This window comes from Gopherus flavomarginatus, chromosome 1 (assembly GCF_025201925.1).
Source record: "Gopherus flavomarginatus isolate rGopFla2 chromosome 1, rGopFla2.mat.asm, whole genome shotgun sequence".
Classification (NCBI taxonomy): Eukaryota; Metazoa; Chordata; order Testudines; family Testudinidae; genus Gopherus; species Gopherus flavomarginatus.
In genome coordinates this window covers 378,604,565-378,623,707 of record NC_066617.1, presented here as the reverse complement: position 1 = coordinate 378,623,707, position 19,143 = coordinate 378,604,565, and the positions used below count along the sequence as shown (strand labels likewise).

At 45.3% G+C, this 19,143-nt stretch overlaps 1 protein-coding gene across 1 annotated transcript; it reads right to left on the bottom strand.

Moving 5' to 3' along the window:
- Positions 1-1,553: 1,553 nt before the first annotated feature.
- LOC127051726 (olfactory receptor 52E4-like) lies at positions 1,554-2,501 on the bottom strand. The gene has a single exon (XM_050954451.1). It carries the CDS (start codon positions 2,499-2,501, stop codon positions 1,554-1,556), a length of 948 nt encoding a protein of 315 aa, XP_050810408.1.
- Positions 2,502-19,143: the final 16,642 nt, after the last annotated feature.

Sequence of the window (19,143 nt, the reverse complement as noted above, 5' to 3'; positions counted from 1 at the left end):
TCTCTCCACAGAGTTAGTAACAAATTAAGAATAAACATTAAAATTTAACACTAACTTGTTTCCCTTAAGTGACTTAAGGGGATAGAGAAAAAGACAGAGAATATATTATTGCCTCTGTATAAATCCATGGTTCACCCACATCTCGAATACTGTGTACAGATGTGGTCTCCTCACCTCAAAAAAGATATTCTAGCTCTAGAAAAGGTTTAGAGAAGGGCAACTAAAATGATTAGGGGTTTGTAATGGGTCCCATATGAGGAAAGATGAAAGAGGCTAGGACTCTTCAGCTTGGAAAAGAGGAGACTAAGGGGGGATATGATAGAGGTATATAAAATCATGAGTGATGTGGAGAAAGTGGATAAGGAAACATTATTTACTTGTTCCCATAATACAAGAACTAGGGGCCACCAAATGAAATTAATAGGCAGCAGCTTTAAAACAAATGAAAGGAAGTTCTTCTCCACACAGCGCACAGTCAGCGTGTGGGACAGAGATGGAGCTTATTCAGACATGCACACGTTCGTACCCTCATGCACCCACACACTTACACAGGCGGAGAGTTACTGGAGACAGCATGGAGGCTGACAAGCTGAAGTGCGCTAGATCTGGGGTGTGTCCGCCTGCGCTCACAAATCCAGGCTGCTGAGAAGGTCAAGGAGCAGCAGCCGCTTGTGTCCATGGCTGCTTCCTTTTGCTGGAACATACACTGGGTTTCCCTTCTGTGTCCATCACCGAGAAGCATTCCCAGATGAGTTCTTCTTCTCTTTACAGCATTTTGTGATTTCCTTCTCAGGGCAGATTATATCAGACACACCTGGCTCCTGTCTCTGGGCTCCTTTCTCCTTGCACTTCCTCTCCTCCCAGATGGGATATCACAAAGCTAGTAAGTTCACACAAGTAGTAACTTGAAAAGGTTACAGAGCTTGCAAAGGTTACAAAACTTCAAATGCTCTGTTAGCAATAACTGAAGTTACAAGTCTGAAAAAGGTTGCAGAACTTAATGATACAAGTTACAGATCTTACAATTGCATTTGAGCAGAGGCTTTACATAACAATTACCTGTTAGGTTCACTCGCTCTGGGGCACCTGGCATTGACCTCTGTAAGTAGACAGGATTCAGGGCTAGATGGACCTTTGATCTGACCCATTATGTCCATTCTTATGTTCTTATGACTTGCCATAAGATATGAGAACATATTGGTTTTAGAGACGACTGGATCGCAGCTGACAAGGAGAGGGGAAGAGAGGAACAAGAGATGGGGCAGGGCCTTGGGGAGAGGACATGCAGCGGTGTTCAGGATTGACAGAAGAGCTGAGGCAAGATTGCAATTTCAGGGATCCAGCTACAAGCAATTAGAAAGGTGGCCACCCAGTGTATTGTACATAGACTGATTCCCCAGTTCATCACATTGACACAGCACAGTAAGGACAGGAAACGGTTTAATGTCTTTCAGTCTGTCCAGGAAGTGATTCAGGGAAGAGGACCCAGCATCATGGACCAACCAGCTCTGCACAGAGCTCAATCTGAGAGCCAGAGCACAGGGAGAAAACATTTAGGTCTCTTTATGAGTAAAGAGCTGGAGCAGCCTGTCCCAGAACTGTTTGGACCTCAAACCGTAAATGATGGGGTGTAGCACAGGAGGCACAATGTGGTACGCACCACTAATGAGAACGAGGAAATGCAGTGGCACATTGTGGTCAAATCGGAACATGAGGGAGGAGAATACATCTGTGATGTACAAAGCTGAGATGGCACAAAGATGAGAGATGCAAGTCCCAAAAGTTTTGAGCCAGGTATCCTTTGTGGGGAGGAGGAAGATGGCCCGGAGGATCTGAATATAGGACAAGGCGATAAAACATCCGTCCATTCCAATCACAAAGAGAAGATCAAACAGTCCATAGTAACTACTAATGCGGATGTCAGCGCAGGCCAGTTTCACCACTGCTATATGCTGACAATAAAAGTGTGGGATGACGTTGGTTCTGCAATATGGCAACCGCCTGACCAGGAAGGGATAGGGCAATGCGAGTATGCCACTGCGCAGCACCACGCCCAGGCCTATCTTGGCCACAACAGAGTTTGTCAGGGTCGTGGAATATCTCAGAGGATTGCAGATGGCCATATAGCGATCAAAAGCCATGGCCACGAGCATTCCAGACTCCATCCCTGAGAGGGAGTGAACAAAATACATCTGGGTGAGGCAGGCACTGAAACTGATCTCCCTGGAATTGAACCAGAAGATGCTCAGCATTTTTGGTAGGGTAGATATGGACATGACCAGGTCGATGACAGCCAGCATGCAGAGGAAATAGAACATGGGCACATGGAGGTTTGGCTCCCTCTTCACAATGAACAGGATGATGAAGTTCCCCAACACGGCTATGGCGTACATAACACAGAAGGGAATGGAGATCCAGATATGGGCTGCCTCTAGGCCAGGAATGCCAAGTAGGATGAAGGTGGAGGGGTTGGTGAAGTCGGTTTTGTTAGATTCTGACATGGCGTAGGGGAGATTGTGTCCAACTTTGAGGCATTAGAGTGTCTCCTGCATTTGCCATACATTCCTCTGACTTTCTGTGTGTTCCCAGTAGATGGTCACAGTAGAAATGCTGCATGGAGAGACAAAGTGAATATGAGACACTGCATGCAGTAGCGGAGGCTGTTCTCATGGGAGAAGCAGACTGATCGCTCTTCACACACTGAAAAATGACATTTTCATTATTCAGAGAGAATAACTGTGAACAATGACCCTACTAAATCCAATTCCATGTTTGTACTGTGCTCCCTGCATTAATAATTCCTACACTTTGTGGTGGGGGAAACTTAAGAGGCACCAGCTGGAAACACAAGTGTGGATAGTGGTTATCCATCATTGCTTCTTAATGCAATGAGAGCCTGGACAGGGAGTCCATACTGAAGGGAGTTCCCCATTCAACCAGTTGCTTGAAATCAGAGACGAGGGAAAAACAACGTTTTAGGAAGACATGTGCTGGGAGAAACATCCCAGCTAGAACATCCCTCATGGGAAGGACCTGGGCCCCAGTGATAACAGCTCAAGAGAAACACCTGCTCTTTCACAGCAGTGAACAAAATAAAAAAAAAAGTTCAGATCCCCAAGATATGGGATGAAGCATAAGATGTTTGGGAATGTGCTCAGTTTTGGTCAGCCAGTCTCTATTAAGGATAGAAAAGTCTGGGACACTTTAGTTCATACAAGGGACAAAGAGGAGAGCATATGATAGAGGAGAGGAAAATAGAAAAGGAAACTGATTTATATTCAAATGGACAGTTCCCAACCAGTACTGTCGATAGACACTTAGTGCTCCAAGAGGACTAATTCCCTAAAGATGAAGAAAATTGTCAGCAAAACTGATTGGGAAGAAAAATTTAGACAGAAAAATATGAATGAATATTGGTAATTCTTTGATAACATTTTATTAGATATGAGAATAATCACAATTCCAGAGTCAACAAAGTGAACAACTTTTGGTAAAGTGAAGGCAACAATTAGAGGGAGGGAAGCAATATGTAAGAAAGAGAAAAAAAAGGAAAATAGCTGGCCAGCAATAGAAATCAGAAGTTAGGAAAATTGATAAGGAACGTTAAGACATCAGGGAAAACTCCATGTTTGCAGGGCTATGGATCACAAAAAGGAGTTTGTTAAGTATATTGAGAGCAAGAGAAATCCTAGAAAGGGTTTATGTCAATTCCTGTGTTAAATGTAAAATACTGAAATATGAAAAGATAGGGGGTTTTTTCTATGTAAAAAGATTGACAAGGTTAAGAAACAATGGAAAAATGGGTATAAGATTAGGTAAAAAAAGTCTAGAACTGTAAGTAATGCCAGTCGCTAGCAGGGTTTATGCAGAACAGATCTTGTTAAAGAAACCTGTTTTCATCCTTTCATGAGAGTGCACATTGGTTGATCAAGGGAACACATTTGGGGGATCAAGCGAACAGCCCTGATTGAACAAACCTTGATTTCTCAGAGGCCTTTGATTTAATAGTGGAAAATAGTGAGTTGGTGAGTTGGCGCAGGGAAAGGATTTAACCTCTGCACATGGGATTGGAGAAATAAACTGCATCCAGTTCTGGGGCCATCATTTGAAAAAAGATGTTGAAAACTTGGAGACAGTGCAGAAAAGAGTCACAAAAATGACTGGAGGATAGAGAAAATGATGGATTGTTAGACTTGAAGGTATAGATCTCTTAACTTATCAAAAAGATTATCTAGCAGAGACTTTCATGGGGAGAAAATCATGGGTAATAACAGGCTCTGTAATCACCAGATAAAGGCTGAGCGAGACCAAAGGGCTGGAAGCTGAAGCCAGGTAAATTCCAGCTTGAAATTAGGGCCAAATATTTAGCACTGATAGTGATTAATCATTGGGACTCACTGAGAAGGGAAGTGTTGGATTCTCCAATTCCCCATGTTGGCAGATCCAGACTGGATGTTGTTTTTTGGAAGATCTCCTTGAAGGGTTGTTTACACTTAAAATGCAACAGTCGTGCTGCCATAATGCTTCAAAATAGACATTACTTACACAGATGGAAGGGTTCTCCCCTCAGCACAGGTAATCCCGGAGAGGTGGTAGCTAGGTCGATGGAAGAATTCATCTCATGTTGTCTACACCAGCACACAGATTATCCAGTAAGTTCTTGGAATGTATTGGAGAGTATTTTTTGTTCCAGATGCCAGAGAAACCTACTTGGAGAGAGGTTGTTCTAGACTTAATTTTGACATATAAGGAGGAACTGTTTGAGAATTTGAAAGTGGAAGGCAACTTGGGGGAAAATGATCATGAAAGGAGAAGACTGAGAGGGAAATAATAACAGTTTTCAAATACCTAAAAAGTTTTTACAAAGAGGTAGAAAAAGTGTTCACCTTAACCTCTGAGAGAAGACAAGAAGCAGTGGACTTAAGTTGCAGCAAGGGAGGTTTAGGTTGGACATTAGGAAAAATGTTTCAAAAAATGCAAATGCAAAGTTGGGTTATATTAGCAGAAGTCGGTGTGGTCTCAGCTGGAGTTATGTGTCCAATTAACAGAAAGGATGTAGAGAACCTGGAAATGATCCACAGGCAAGTAACAAATGTTACACAAGGGATGGAATGCAAGCTGTGTGAGCAAGCCAAAGGAACCAGTATGTTTATTTGGAAAAGTGGAGATTAATGGGGGATATCATAGTGGTCTTAAAAAGTTGGAGGAAAGTTATTCTGTCTTACCACAGAGCGGCAGGACAAGAGGCAATGGGTTAAAATTCCAGCCTAGCAGATTTAAATTAAATTTCAGGAAAATCTTCCTAACTTTAAGTACAGGAGGCCAATGGAACAGACTCCCAGGGAAGTCATGGAAGCTCCTTCTGTTGAGGTTTTCCAAAGTTGTGTGAATGGCCAAAAGTCTTAGATGACTAACACAAAACCGATCCTGTATCTTGTCAGGGGATAGACTAGCTGTCCTTTGCGATCCCTTATAACTCTATGGCTCTATCATTCTATGATGTAAAATCCTCGTATAGATCCGGCCTTAGTCACACACACGTCTTTCGGCTCATTTCAGAGGTAGCTGTGTGAAATTTAATGGGCCTGTGTTTTACAGGTGGTCAGACTGGATTGTCAACTGGTCTCTTCTGATATTAAATCCTATGGATCTATTGATAAAGAAAGTAGATCAGGCATTTATATTTAATATGTTTCATAACATGAATAAGGGAACATTTAGTTAAATTGAAAGTCTGAACATATAACATTGAGAAAAGAAAATTGCCACCATAATTCCTATTTGGTCTGTAGAACTTCTTGCTACCAACATTATTGGAGCGAAGAGCATAGAAGAATGGAATTCACAAATGGATTGGCCTTTATAGGTAGAGCTGGTGGCATAACCTGTAGTTAAGGCTGTCTGACACCTTCTGTTAGAAGACCTCATTTCCAGTTGCTTATAAATTTGCCAAATTTTTGGAGTTTGTTCTGAAATATCACATGTTGGGTGTCTACTTCAAAAAAATTTACTTTTTTTTCGTTTCAGGCATAACATTTCAGCAGAATTCTTGAATGAAGCTAGGAGAAATATGTATTATTCATATTGAAAAATTTTCATTATTGTTCTAGTGAGGAGCCCTAGTACCGCCAAGATTTGAAGCAGATAAAAGTCAGGTAATAGCCCCTGTCCCTCTGCCACATAATAGACACAATCATGAAATGCAAGTGGAGGGGGTGACAGTGTCTGTGCATTAACACACAGTTGACTGACGTCTGTATTCAGTCCTTGCTCCAAGGGGAGTTTTGCCTCCCTGAGGCCTGAGCAAAGTACAAGCCGTGGTCTCAGAATTTGGCCTTGTATTGCACATCTACTAACATCTTTCATCCTGAAGGATTCACTGTGACACTGAAATGCACCACCTTGGGGCTGCAATCTGCTTGGGAGGATGAACAGGGGTGCACAGAAAAGAGTGACATTTTGGCCAGTGATTTTTTAGCAAATTCATCATTTATGGCAAGGGCCCTGGGATGTTCCATGGCTGTGCAGAGTGGAAAGGACACAGACTTACTCTCTATCCCACCACACCCACCTTGCAGAAGGATTGTCGATCGGGTGAGCGCCTAAGCAAGAGATGGGTACCTGTGAATTACGAGATGGAAATGTCCTCCCTGGGAATCCCCCTCAGGTATCTGTGACCGACATCTCTCTAAATCCAGCATCTGCAGCAGCATCCAATGCCGAGAGCCAACACACAGTCTGCACAGTTTATAATATAGCTCTGTGTAATCCCGGGGGGGCGGGGGGGGCGCTGATCAGACTCTAGAGGACAAGGGAGCATCTGAATGTAAACAGACTGTGGACAAGCCTGTCTCTGCTTCTGTGCTAATTATCCAGCTTCAGAAGTAAACAACAATTAAGGAACCTTCCCAAAGGGAGATGAGAACTGCTGGGCTCTGTGCTGAGTCAGAGAGGAATTGGCTGCTCTGTACGTTTGTGTGCATATATTTAAAACTTATAGTTGATGAGTAAAAAAAACTAGGGATAATGCTCAACTCTCCAGAAGATCTGATGTCCTGTAAATTCTCAGGATAGATGGGTAGATAGTAGACAGAGAGACCTGGAGAAAGTTGACTAAGAAGAGACACAGGCACTTACAGCAGCACAGAATCCTGTGGCACCTTATAGACTAACAGACGTTTTGGCACTCATGCTCCAAAACGTTTGTTAGTCTTTGAGGTGCCACAGGATTCTTTGCTGCTTTTACAGATCCAGACTAGCACGGCTACCCCTCTGATACAAGCACTTACAGCAAACACATGGGGCTGTTGCTAAGGGATCAGAGATCAGTACTTCTCATCAGTAACTATCATTATACTGTGCAGCACCTTTCATTGACGAATCTTCAAAAACCTGGTGAAGGAAAGTCACTATGAACCATCCCCATTTCACTGATCGGTAAACTGAGGCACAGGGAGACGTGACTTGTCCAAGGTCACACAGACACGGGCTAAGAGAATCCAAGTGTCCTGACTTCCCCTCCACAACCAGGGTCTCTCTCTCAGTAAGTGACCACATGACAGCAGGGAAATGGCCTTACGGTCTTGCAGGGCCTGTTCACTGGGACGGGGTGAATGGAATTCCATGGATTGCAACATGGGGCTCGGGACCGCCGAACCCTCTGGCAAACCAGTCTGGGCCCCTCTCGCACTGTCAGGTATCAGAGCAGTAGCTGTGCTAGTCTGGATCTGTAAAAGCAGCAAAGACTCCTGTGGCACCTTATAGACCAGGGGTCGGCAGCCTTTCAGCAGTGGTGTGCCGAGCCTTCACGTACACACTCTAATTTAAGCCTTCACGGGCCGGGAATACATTGGAATGTTTTTTAGAAGGTCTCTCTATAAGTCTATACTATATAACCAAACTACTGCCAGCTGGGGTCTCAGCCCACTGCCAGCCTGGGGTTCCTTCCCCCAGGCCAGCAGCGGGTACTGAGTGGGGCTGTGGCAGGGGGGACCCTGGCTGGCAAGGGGCCAGTAGCAGGAACCCCAGAGCGGCGGCAGGCTGATCACCACCGATCTGGGGTTTCCACCACCAGCTCCTTGCCAGCTGGGGTCTTAGCCTGCTGCCGACCTGGGGTTCCTTCCCCCAGGCCAGCAGCTGGCACTGAGTGGGACTGGCGGCAAGACCCGGCTGGCAGGAGCTGGCGGTGGAAAACACAGAGCTCAGCCTGCCCCACGTGCCATGAAAAATGGGCTCGCACGTCATCTTCGGCACGCGTATCGTAGGTTGCCGACCCCTGTTATAGACTAACAGGCATATTGGAGCATGAGCTTTCATGGGTGAATGTACATGCATCTGACGAAGTGGGTATTCACCCACGAAAGCTCATGCTCCAATACATCTGTTAGTCTATAAGGTGCCACAGGGCTCTTTGCTGCTCTCACACTGTGAGGCTGTGAGAAGATGAAACTACAATAGAGATGCTCCAACCAGTTCCCCAGCCTAGGACCCAAGAGCTGTACCATCTTGCCCTGGCCAGAAGCCTGTCCAGTACAACTTTCTTTCTCAGACTGCCCCTCCCTCAATGTGAAGAGGATAATACACCAGCCGGAGCAGATTTCCCTTTTACATTTCAAACAACATCCTGTATTAAGGAAAACAATATAAACCAGATTTATTAGTTAAAGAAAGATCAATAGTTTAAGTGATTATAAGTAATAATGTAAGGAACAAAACTGAAATCTGGGAAATAAACAACATCACAAACTACGTTCTATACACTAGACAGGCTTTGAATCAATGTGTCACACTGATGGTACAAACAATCCACCAATTTTCCACACACAGGCTAGAAATCTCTTCAGCTTGGGACCACGTCCTCAGTTCAATCGCAGGTTCTAACGTCTTTCGTGTTGAGTTGTTTGAGGAGTGAGGCCAAATGATGATGTCACTGTCATAAACAGATAGCTAAGGGTTAATGTCTCTTTCACCTATGAAAGGGTTAACAAGCAGTGACCTAAAACACCTGACCAGAGGACCAATCAGAAAACAAGACTTTTTCAAATCTGGGTGGAGGGAAGTTTTGGGTGTGAGTTCGTTGTTTTTTGTCTTGTGTCTGTGCCCTCTCGGCTATGAGAGTGATTTTTCTATCTCCTGGCTTTCTAATCTTCTGTTTCCAAGTTGTAAGTGCAAAGATAGTAAGACCATAGGTTTATATTGTTTTCTTTTGTATTTACATGTGTGTAGTTGCTGGAAAGTTTAAATTGTATTCTTTTTGGATAAGGCTGTTTATTCATTTTTTTTCTTAAGCAAATGACCCTGTATTTGTCACCTTAATACAGAGAGACCATTTTTATGTTCTTTTCTTCCTTTTTATATAAAGCTTTCTTTTTAAGACCTGTTGGAGTTTTTCTTTAGTGGGGACTCCAGGGAATTGAGTCTGCAGCTCACCAGGGAATTGCTGGGAGGAAGAAATCAGGGGAAAAATCTCTTTGTGTTAGATTTACTAGGCTGACTTTGCATACCCTCTGGGTGAAAGGGTGGGGGGAGAGATTAGCTCTCTCGGTACTTGTGTTTTCCAGGACTGGAAACAGGGAGGGTGGAGTTCCTTTGTTTAGATTCACGGAGCTTGCTTCTGTATATCTCTCCAGGAACCCAGGGAGGGAACACCTGGAGGGGAGGAGGGGGAAGGGAAATGATTTATTCCCCTTTGTTGTGAGACTCCAGGAATCTGAGTCGTGAGGTCCCTCAGGGAAGGTTTTGGGGAGATCACAGTGAGCAAGGCACTGTATAAATCCCTGGCTGGTGGCAGCATTATCAGGTCCAAACTGGTAACTAAGCTTGGAGGTTTTCATGCTAACACCCATATTTTGGACGCTAAGGTCCAGATTTGGGAAAAATGTTATGACAGTCGCTTCTACATTTTATAGCTTCTCCCAGGTAGAGGGAGCTTCATTATTCCAAGCAAAAGCCCCCAGCACAATTAGTGGAAAAGTACAGGCACCAGATGGAGTCCAGAGTCACAGGAGCTGGTCACATGCCCTTCCATGCTTTCAGAACATTATGTACAAAAATAACATATGCATTCTAATAGGTTAATCATATTCATCAAATCATAATTTTCCACTGATATCTTACATGACATATTTTATATGCATTGTAAAAATCACATCATAATCATATCACCATGGTAAATATGAGGCTGCCGGGGTGTTGCTTTGGGGAACAGAGAATCATACCTCCCTCCTGAGTTCACTGCAGGAGTGTTAGTCACTGACTGATGCAGAAGCAGTGTGCTCAAGGTTCCCTTTACCTTTTGATCATAAAACTCCCAAGTGTTGCAAACCTTGTTATCCACAGGTGGTCTTGCAACCGTCTGTGTACCTTTCAACACTTTATAGATCAGCCTAGTGATCTCAAAAGTCAGCTAGTGTGCTTTCTGTGCAGCATTGTTAGCCATTGTGCTTTCCCAACTAGTGGTAACTCAATACATGGATTCATCAATGCCATGAGGTGAGGTGCCTCAGTTTCCCCCTCCAGACTGCAGACCAGGTTTATTATCATTTCCTTTCTGTGATAAACTTTGGGCCTTTGAACAAGTGTTAGCTGAGAAGCAATAGCCACCTACGGCATGTTGTTGATTACTCCTAGTACACCTCTACCCCGATATAACACGACCTGATATAACACGAATTCGGATATAACATGGTAAAGCAGTGCTCCAGGGGAGTAGGGCTGCGCACTCCAGCAGATCAAAGCAAGTTCGATATAACACAGTTTCACTTATCCTGCGGTAAGATTTTTTAGCTCCTGAGGACAGCATTATATGGGGGTAGAGGCGTATGTCCAAAAGGTTTTCCCCAAAACCATGCATGCTACATCTTTCCATAAGTTTACCATCAGTACCAATTTATTTATCCTAAGATTTACCATTAGCAACTTACTTTGCATTCTGAGATTTAACAGTAACACCAAACCTTTTATCACAGGTAGGCATTTCCAACTATTTTTATTGTACCAAGCCTTGTGTTTGGACAGTTTGGTTTGTTCAATTCTCATTGTGTTTTTCAACTGCTTCCTAAACCTTAACATGTGTTTAACTATTGGGTTTCCTTTCCTTTCCCTCAGTGTGGCCTTCAAGAGGGATCTCAGTCTCAGATTGTCCTGGGGTCTTGGTATGCCAGGGTCCGGAGAGATAAAGATGTATGGGGACTTCCTGTGTTGGCAAGCCCCGTGTGGCGCTCCCTCTCAAACCCAGGGTATGGCCATGCAAAAAATCTACCCCTTCTTCACTTTGGTCACTGACTAATGTGGAGGCAGAGTACTGAAGACCATCTTTAGATTCTGAACATTTGAGTCTCGAGTGCTGCAATACATTATAATTGTAGTGTTTCCTATAGGTGTTCTTGTAAAGTTCTGTGTACCTTTTAAGACTTTGTAGATCAGCTCTGTGATCAAAAGTCTGAAAATGTGTCTTCTCTGGATCGCTAGAAAAACCTCTCTTTGTATCTTTGCACATTGTTAACCATTCTGCTTTTCCAAATGGGGATATGTCAATAGAGATATTCATCAAGTCATGAGACAATGTGCCTCAGTTTCCAATTGCATACAGCTGACCAGGTTTATCATAGTTTCCCTGCTGTGATAAGCTTTGAGCCTGTTTACAGGTATTAGCTGAGATGCACTATCCCATAGGGCTTCTTGTTTACTACTCCTAGTGTTAGACTGACAATAGAGGTCCCCTTACGGGATGGGGATCAGGGAGATTCCGGACACAGTCTTGGTGTATAATACTCTAAGTGATCTTTATTGATTACAAAACAAACTTTACTCACTTTACATTCACACCTCAAATTATACCAGAGTCAAAAGTTCAGAATGATCCTGATGGTCAGTCGAGATTCCTTTCGATCATAAGATAATTACATGCAGGGAGCTGGCAAAAACCACATCTATATCCAAACGGGGCTGTGGATCAAGAAACGTCTCTGATTTGTGGAAATCATAGGCAACCATTTATAGACCATTCTGTCTTGTCATCGGTTCTTTGCCTTTGTTTCCTACAACTTCTACACACACAATTGCAATGAGACAGTCCAGGGCAGGCTGCCATGAGCCAAGGTGTGTCATTTCCTCCAATTCTTACATAATTTTATATCAGTTCAGCTGGTGTTGTTTCCTTTTCTACTGATTCTCTATATTTTTCTTGGAACATAACAAAATTGTTTTTGCACATATAGTTCTAATAGTTGTTGACCTTAAGTTGTTGATTTGGCTGTCAACTTGAAATACACGTATTCATATCAAGCACACATTATGTCCAAAAGCCTTTCCCAAAATTAATGACTGTTACAAGTTTCCATAGGATTTACCATTAATACCAAATTATTTGTTATAAGGTTTACCCTTAGCAACAAGCTTTGCATCATGATATTTACGAATAATATCAAATCTTTTATTACAGGTAGGCGTTTTCACATATATTTATTACACCACACCTTCTGCTTGGACAGTTTGGTTATTGAAAATACATTTTGGCTTTCAACTACTTCTTGAACCTTAACATATGTTTAGCTACTGGTTTTCCTTTCCCCTCAGTGTCCCTTTCAGTGGGCATCTCAGTTCCAGGTCATCACTGAGTACTTGGTACTCAAGGCTCCGATGAGGTAAGGATGTAAGAGCACTTTGCATGTTGGCTGGCGTTCACTGAAGCTGCTTCCCAGCCCAGGGTTATGCCCATGGAAAAAGTTCACCCAGCACTTGGGCTTTCATTGTGATCCCCACTCCAAACACTTTTCCTAGATGGTTCTGATGGTGATCTGTGCTCTCTGAGCAAACTGTTGTGCCTTCTCCCAGCACCTCTTTCACCGCTGCTGTCTGTGTCTTACCAGAATTTCCTCCTTCTCTCTGTAAGGTGGATCATTAGCATTTTCACAGACAACCGTTTATTCAGTGGGCTGTACATCCTGTCTTAAAGCTGAGGGGAGAGGCAGATATGGAGGAGGATAGGGGTAGGGTCCAGAGTGACCTAGACTAACTGGAAGATTGGGCCAAAAGAAATATGATGAGGTTCAACAAGGTAACAGAGTCCTGAAATTAGGATGGAAGACTCCCATGCACCGCTACAGGCTGGGGACAGGCTGGCTAAGCAGTGTTTCTGCAGAAAAGGACCAGGGGACTACAGTGACTGAGAAGCTAGAGATGAGTCAGCACTGTGTCCTTGGTAGCAGGAAGGCAACCGCCATATTGGGCTGCAATATTAGAAGCATTGCTGGGTGATCGAGGGAAGTGATTATTCCCCTCTAATTGGCACTGGTGAGGCCACATCTGGAGCATTGCGTCCAGTTTTGGGCCTCCCCTCTACAGAAAGGATATAAACAAATAGGAGAGAATCCAGCAGAGGGCAAAAAAATGATTAGGGGGCTGGGGCACATGACTTATGAGGAGAGGCTGAGGGAACTGGGATTGTTTAGTCTGCAGAAGAGAAGACTGAGGGGAGATTTGATAACATCCTTCAATTACTTGGAGAGGGGTTCTAAAGAGGATGGAGCTCAGCTGGTCTCAGTGGTAGCAGATGACAGAACAAGGAGTAATGGTCTCAAGTTGCAGTGGGGGAGGTTTAGGACGGATATTAGGAAACACTATTTCACTAGGAGGGTGGTGAAGCACTGGAATCGGTTACCTAGGAAGGCGGTAGAATTTCCATCCTTTGAGGTTTTTAAGGTCAGGCTTGACAAACTCCTGGCTGGGATGATTTAGTTGGTTTGGTCCTGCTTTGAGCAGGGGATTGGACTAGATGACCTCCTGAGATCACTTTGAATCCTAATTTTCTGTGGTTCTGTGCTTCTAAAGAGACAGCTCATTTTCACAAGCACCCCATAGAGCTGGATTGAGTTACCCTCTGTCACCCCTCTCTCTATCCCCAAGAGGTCAGTTCTGTGACTGCTTCCCGTCCAGGAGGCCAGAGACACATCCCCTCTCAAACTTGAGTCACAGGCCAAGTGCCTGGATGCACAGATGCTGAATCAGCCATTCTGTCCTGGGCATCCTCTCCCAAGTGATCAGTGAGGAGACATTCCTGTACTCCCACTATTCCTTTCCCAAATTCCTCCGCTGCCCCCCTCCCCAAAACACATACCCCTTGGCTTGAGATGGATTCATCTCCCGTCACCGCCGCTCCCAAGGCCAGGGGTTGGGGCTGCTGCTGGGGGATGGGGGGTGGCCATGGGAGAGTGGCAGGGACAAGCAAAGGAGGAGCGGCCCATCCTCTGCAGCCAGAGCAGGGCCACGCTACCGGCTCCTGTTGCTCACCCGCGGTCAGCGGACAACCCCGCACCCCCGAGGCGGGAACCGGTAGCGTGGCCCTGCTCTGGCTGCAGAGGACAGCCTGCTCCTTGGCTTGCAGCGGGGGGGACAAGCCGAGGAAGAGGGGCCCGTCCTCCACAGCCAGAGCAGGGCTGTGCTACCGGCTCCCACCTGAGGGGTTGGGGGTGGCCACTGACTGTGGGAGAGCGGCAGGGACACACTCCCCTATGAGCTGGCTCCCTTCCCTGTCACATCCGGTGGCAGAAAAAAAGGCTGGATACTGCCCCCCAGGGTGGTCAGTATCCAGCCCAGGACGCTGCTTGAGGTATGAGCTGGGGCCCCAGCATTATCCCGTCTCGTATATTTTGCCGCCTTAGGAACCTGCTTGTTTATCTGGTGCCTAGAGCTGCCCCTGGGGACAGTAGAATGTCAGAATGGGATTTTGAAAAATAAACTTGCCAAGATCTGTGTGGAACCAAACTTAAAATGGCCAGATGCCCTTCTGTTAGCATTAATGAGCATGAGGGCCACCCTCAACCTAAAGACTGGACTTAGCCCTCATGAAATCCTGACAGGGAGGCCGATGCGACTTCCAGCAGCGTTTCCTCTGACCCTTGCCCAAATGGCGTTCATTTGATGGATAAGACAATGCTTAACTGTCAGACATTAATGAAATGTGTTGGGTCTCTTTATTCACAGGTGAAAGAGACACTGCCTAAGCCTCCTGACAGCCCTGCCATTCATTGGAACCAGGGGGTCCATCAACAAAAGATCGCTCTAACCTCGCGCTGGAAAGGCCCTTTTCAAGTTTTGCTGACTACCAACACCACTGTGAAGTGTCAAGGCGTGACTGCCTGGACCCATGTGTCTCACTGCAAAAAGGACCCACCACCTCAAGACAATGCAGCTCTAACTACTAATCAACCTCTCTCTCTTTCTGATACCTCTTTCCCTCCTGGACAGTGGGAAACAAAGTCAAGGTGAAGTGCTAGTAACCTCTCCTTTGTCCACTAACAGAACCATCATATAGCCAGCATCTGTTAAAGGTACCAAACCACTATAGGGCGACATGCTAGTAACCTCTCCCCTGCATGATCCTGCACCACAACTATACCGGGAAAGAAGAAGGAACACTCACTCTGCCAAAACTACCAAGATCTAGGGATTCCTGACTACAAAAGACATTAAGAATTGGCCCTGGTGGAGGAGATGGAGTATTATAGATTGGCAGGGAGGAATTTGGAGGGACCGTGATTGGGAATGTGGGGTTGAGTGGTGGGCTGGGCTAGGCTCTGCACTTATGCACATGTACCATCAGGCTGCACTGCCCTGCCTAATTGGCTTCCAGATGATGATTACCAAAAGCGCCTTGTTGCCATGGACACTGCCCCCACCAGCTCCTCCACAACCACTACCACCCCTGTAACTTACCCAAATATCAGCAATCCCATATATTCAAATGGGACTCAAAGGCCAAGGCCTTCAGACCTTAGTGATTTATTTAAATATTGTTTGGAAAATTTATTTTTTTAAGATTCAGAATATCTCATGCAAGCGAAAGATTGAGTGGAAAACAGATGGGTCAGCAGAGATAGAAGTGTATGAGATCACTACAAACAGCTTCAAGAATCCATCATTGAGATTAGTGGGTTTCATAACTGGGTCGCCATGATGGCCATTCCCAGAGCCTGCAATATACTGGAAGGAAGGGGTCCTCATTGTTATTTGCTTACCCAAGTAGTAAATGATCAAACTCGCACTCCGAAAGTGTGTTCTACTGATGGCAATTTTACCTGTACTGAAGTAATCCCAATAACCAGTAACTTAACCTGCACCATACTGCAGTATTCCCCTGCCAATGCCCTTAACGGTGAAGCTTCTTGGAGCTATATGAGAATTGTTAACCAAGAGAGGTGGTATGACACTGTACCAAAGAGAGATGTGCTAGGGTATCGATGGACACTAGTTAATGCCACACTAGGGATTGTAACATTCACACTGCCATTATCCAGTTTTCAGGTCACCTCTGTATATCCGAATTGCTCCAAGGGGGCTGCCATTTGGTTAGCAGAGCAAAGGGCATGGATCGTCTCAAGAAGGAAAAGAGATTTGAATGCCAATAGTGCAGCAGCAATTTGGACTCTTTACAAACGCCAACAGCATGAGGAAAAACTAGGGCAGGTGGAGAAAGACACGGAAATTATTACTGGAGCACACGTACAGGGTGGAATTGGCAGACTGCATGTTATCTCCACCCTCAGCTCCATAACCCAGAGTTTGCTAACAAGGATGGCACTTAACATCACTGAGGCAGGGAAGATATTGAAGTGGGATTTGGCCTGCTCAGAGATTCAGGATTTCCTGAATGACCAGCTGATGGCCATTCGGAGTGATCTTGAGCATCAGACTTGACCCAGTGCCCTTACAAATGCCTCGGGGATGCCATCTGAATTGTGGCCTTGGAGACATACTTAGAAGGTTTCAGGGTAGAAATGCAGACACTCGCAGTGCTACTTCAAAGCGCACGGGCTGGTTGGAGGGATGTGGGCTCTGACATACCGAATCCTACTGGGTCCGTGGGGAGGATGCATGTGGGATTGGGCAATTCACCACAATGTTTGGGAAATTAAACACCCTGGTGAGCCTAGCCAATTTATACTCGGTGCTCCTGGAATAACACCCGATATTTGGATAGGGACAGGAAGCCAATGGACACTCTGACCACTAGAAGTCCCGCAGCTTCAGTGTGAACAAAAATTGAAACAAGGAAAGGTTGTCATGGTTCATGACAATGTTTGTTGGGAAGATATGGGACTAGGAACTACCCCAGCAGGGCAGCCAATCTTTCAGGCTAATGATAGATGGAATTCTAATATATTAGTAAAACATAATTTCCATTTACAGAAACCATGTTGACTTTTGCCGAACAATTTATGTTCTCCTATGTGTCTGAAAATGTTATTCTATACTATTGTTTCAACTAATTTGCCTAGAACTGATGTTAAACTTATCCATCTGTAATTGCTGGGATCACCTCTAGAGCCTTTTTTAAATATCGGTGTCACATTACCTATCTTCCTGTCGTTGGGTACACAAGCTGATTTAAAGGATAGGTTACAAACCATAGTTGGTAGTTCCGCAAGTGGCCCGTCCTTGAATGTTTGTTTAAATCACTTAGTGGTGACAGCAATATCATCCAAGGTCAAGGAAAGGAATTTGCACCTTGGGGAAGTTTTTAACCTAATATGGTGGAATATAAGCTCGGGGGGGTTTCATGTGGATCCCAACATCTGTACCCCAGAGTTCAGAGTGGGGAGGGAACCCTGACAATACCCTACATCACAAAGGAAGGAGAGCACCTTGCAACATGGAGAACCACCCTAGAGCCTCTGGGGTTCAATGTTGAAAGATGGTTGGCTTCATTCTGAGGGCAGAGGAGCATCCTTGTGGGCAGGAGAATCCCCAGCCTGCCTTGAAACAATCGCTGACCAACCTGAAAAGTTTGTTACAGAAGTTGCGGGCCCACCGGTAGACCAGGATGTCCAGCTCCCTGTTCCCCTCCACTCCTCCAAAACAGACCTTGTGGCCGAGAAGAGGAGATAGAAGTCTCCCCAATGCTGTAGAAGGAATTTCACCTTACTCGTGAAATCACAGGTGTCCACCAGACACTGTCATGCTCATCCCACAGCACAGTGGGAGACAGTGTTGTGGACTTCTGATGATTTTCTGGCTGGGCCCCTATTATGACCCTGCAGCGCATGGAGATCGGCAAAGAGAGATCAGACCACCGATTTGGCAATGGTACCGGTGGTGCCGCAGAAAGGGAAAGGGAGCTGGAGGGAAAAGAGCAGCCCCTAAAGGGTCAGGGAAGGGACACAAAAAAAACCTCCCCCTGAGGTTCGTCCAAAGATAGGGAAAAAGGAATCAACCCCTGGACGGCACGAGTATGGAAGATGGAGAAGACAAAAATGAGTAGCGCTTCTCTCCACATTCCCCTAACAGCTCCTGCCTCCACTCTGTGACTGTGTCTAGGGCTTGGGGCAGCCTGAACTGGGGCCTCTTCTGCTGCTGCAGCCAGGGCCCTTCCCTTCCCCTGATGACTTCTGCTATGGTTGGAGGCTTGAACCCTGCTAGATGAAGCTGAGGCAGTCTTGGCTCAGGGCTTCTGCCTGCTTCTGCCAAGCTGCTCCACATGAATCACAGGCTGATTCCCATGTTCTGTTCATTTGCTCTGAAGCACCTGGCAGTGGGCACTGTTAGGAAACAGGCTACTGGGCTACATGGACAATTGGTTTTACCCAGTATGGCCATTCTGATCTTCTTCTTTAGACTTCAGACGTATCTGCCTCCTGTTGGAACCCACTATACCTCACCCCCCTCCCAGATCTCAGATAGATCCCAGGAGTCTATCTCTGCACAGAGTTAGTAACAAAGTAAGAATAAACATTGAAATGTTAAAACTAACCAGTCCCTCTTACATGACTTGCCACAAGATGTGAGAATATATTGGTTTTAGAGATGATTGGGTAGCAGCTGAGGAGAGGAGAAGACAGAAGCAAGTGACAGGGGCAGGACCTTGGGGAGAAGACACACAGTGGGGTTGAGGCTTGACAGAAGAGATGGGGCCAGATTGTAATTCCAGAGATCCATCTACGAGCAATTAGAAAGGTGGCAACCCAGTGTAGTGTGCATAGACTGACTCCCCAGTTCATCACATTGACATGGCACAGTAAGGACAGGACAGGGTTTAATGTCTTTCTGTCTGTCCAGGAAGTGATTCAGGGAAGAGGCCCCAGCATCATACGCCAGCCAGCTCTGCACGGAGCTCAATCTGAGAGCCAGAGCACAAAGAAAAAACAT

Bases quoted from the DNA above. Each gene is read 5' to 3' on its own strand.
- LOC127051726 (XM_050954451.1), bottom strand. From the start codon at position 2,501: ATGTCAGAATCTAACAAAACCGACTTCACCAACCCCTCCACCTTCATC.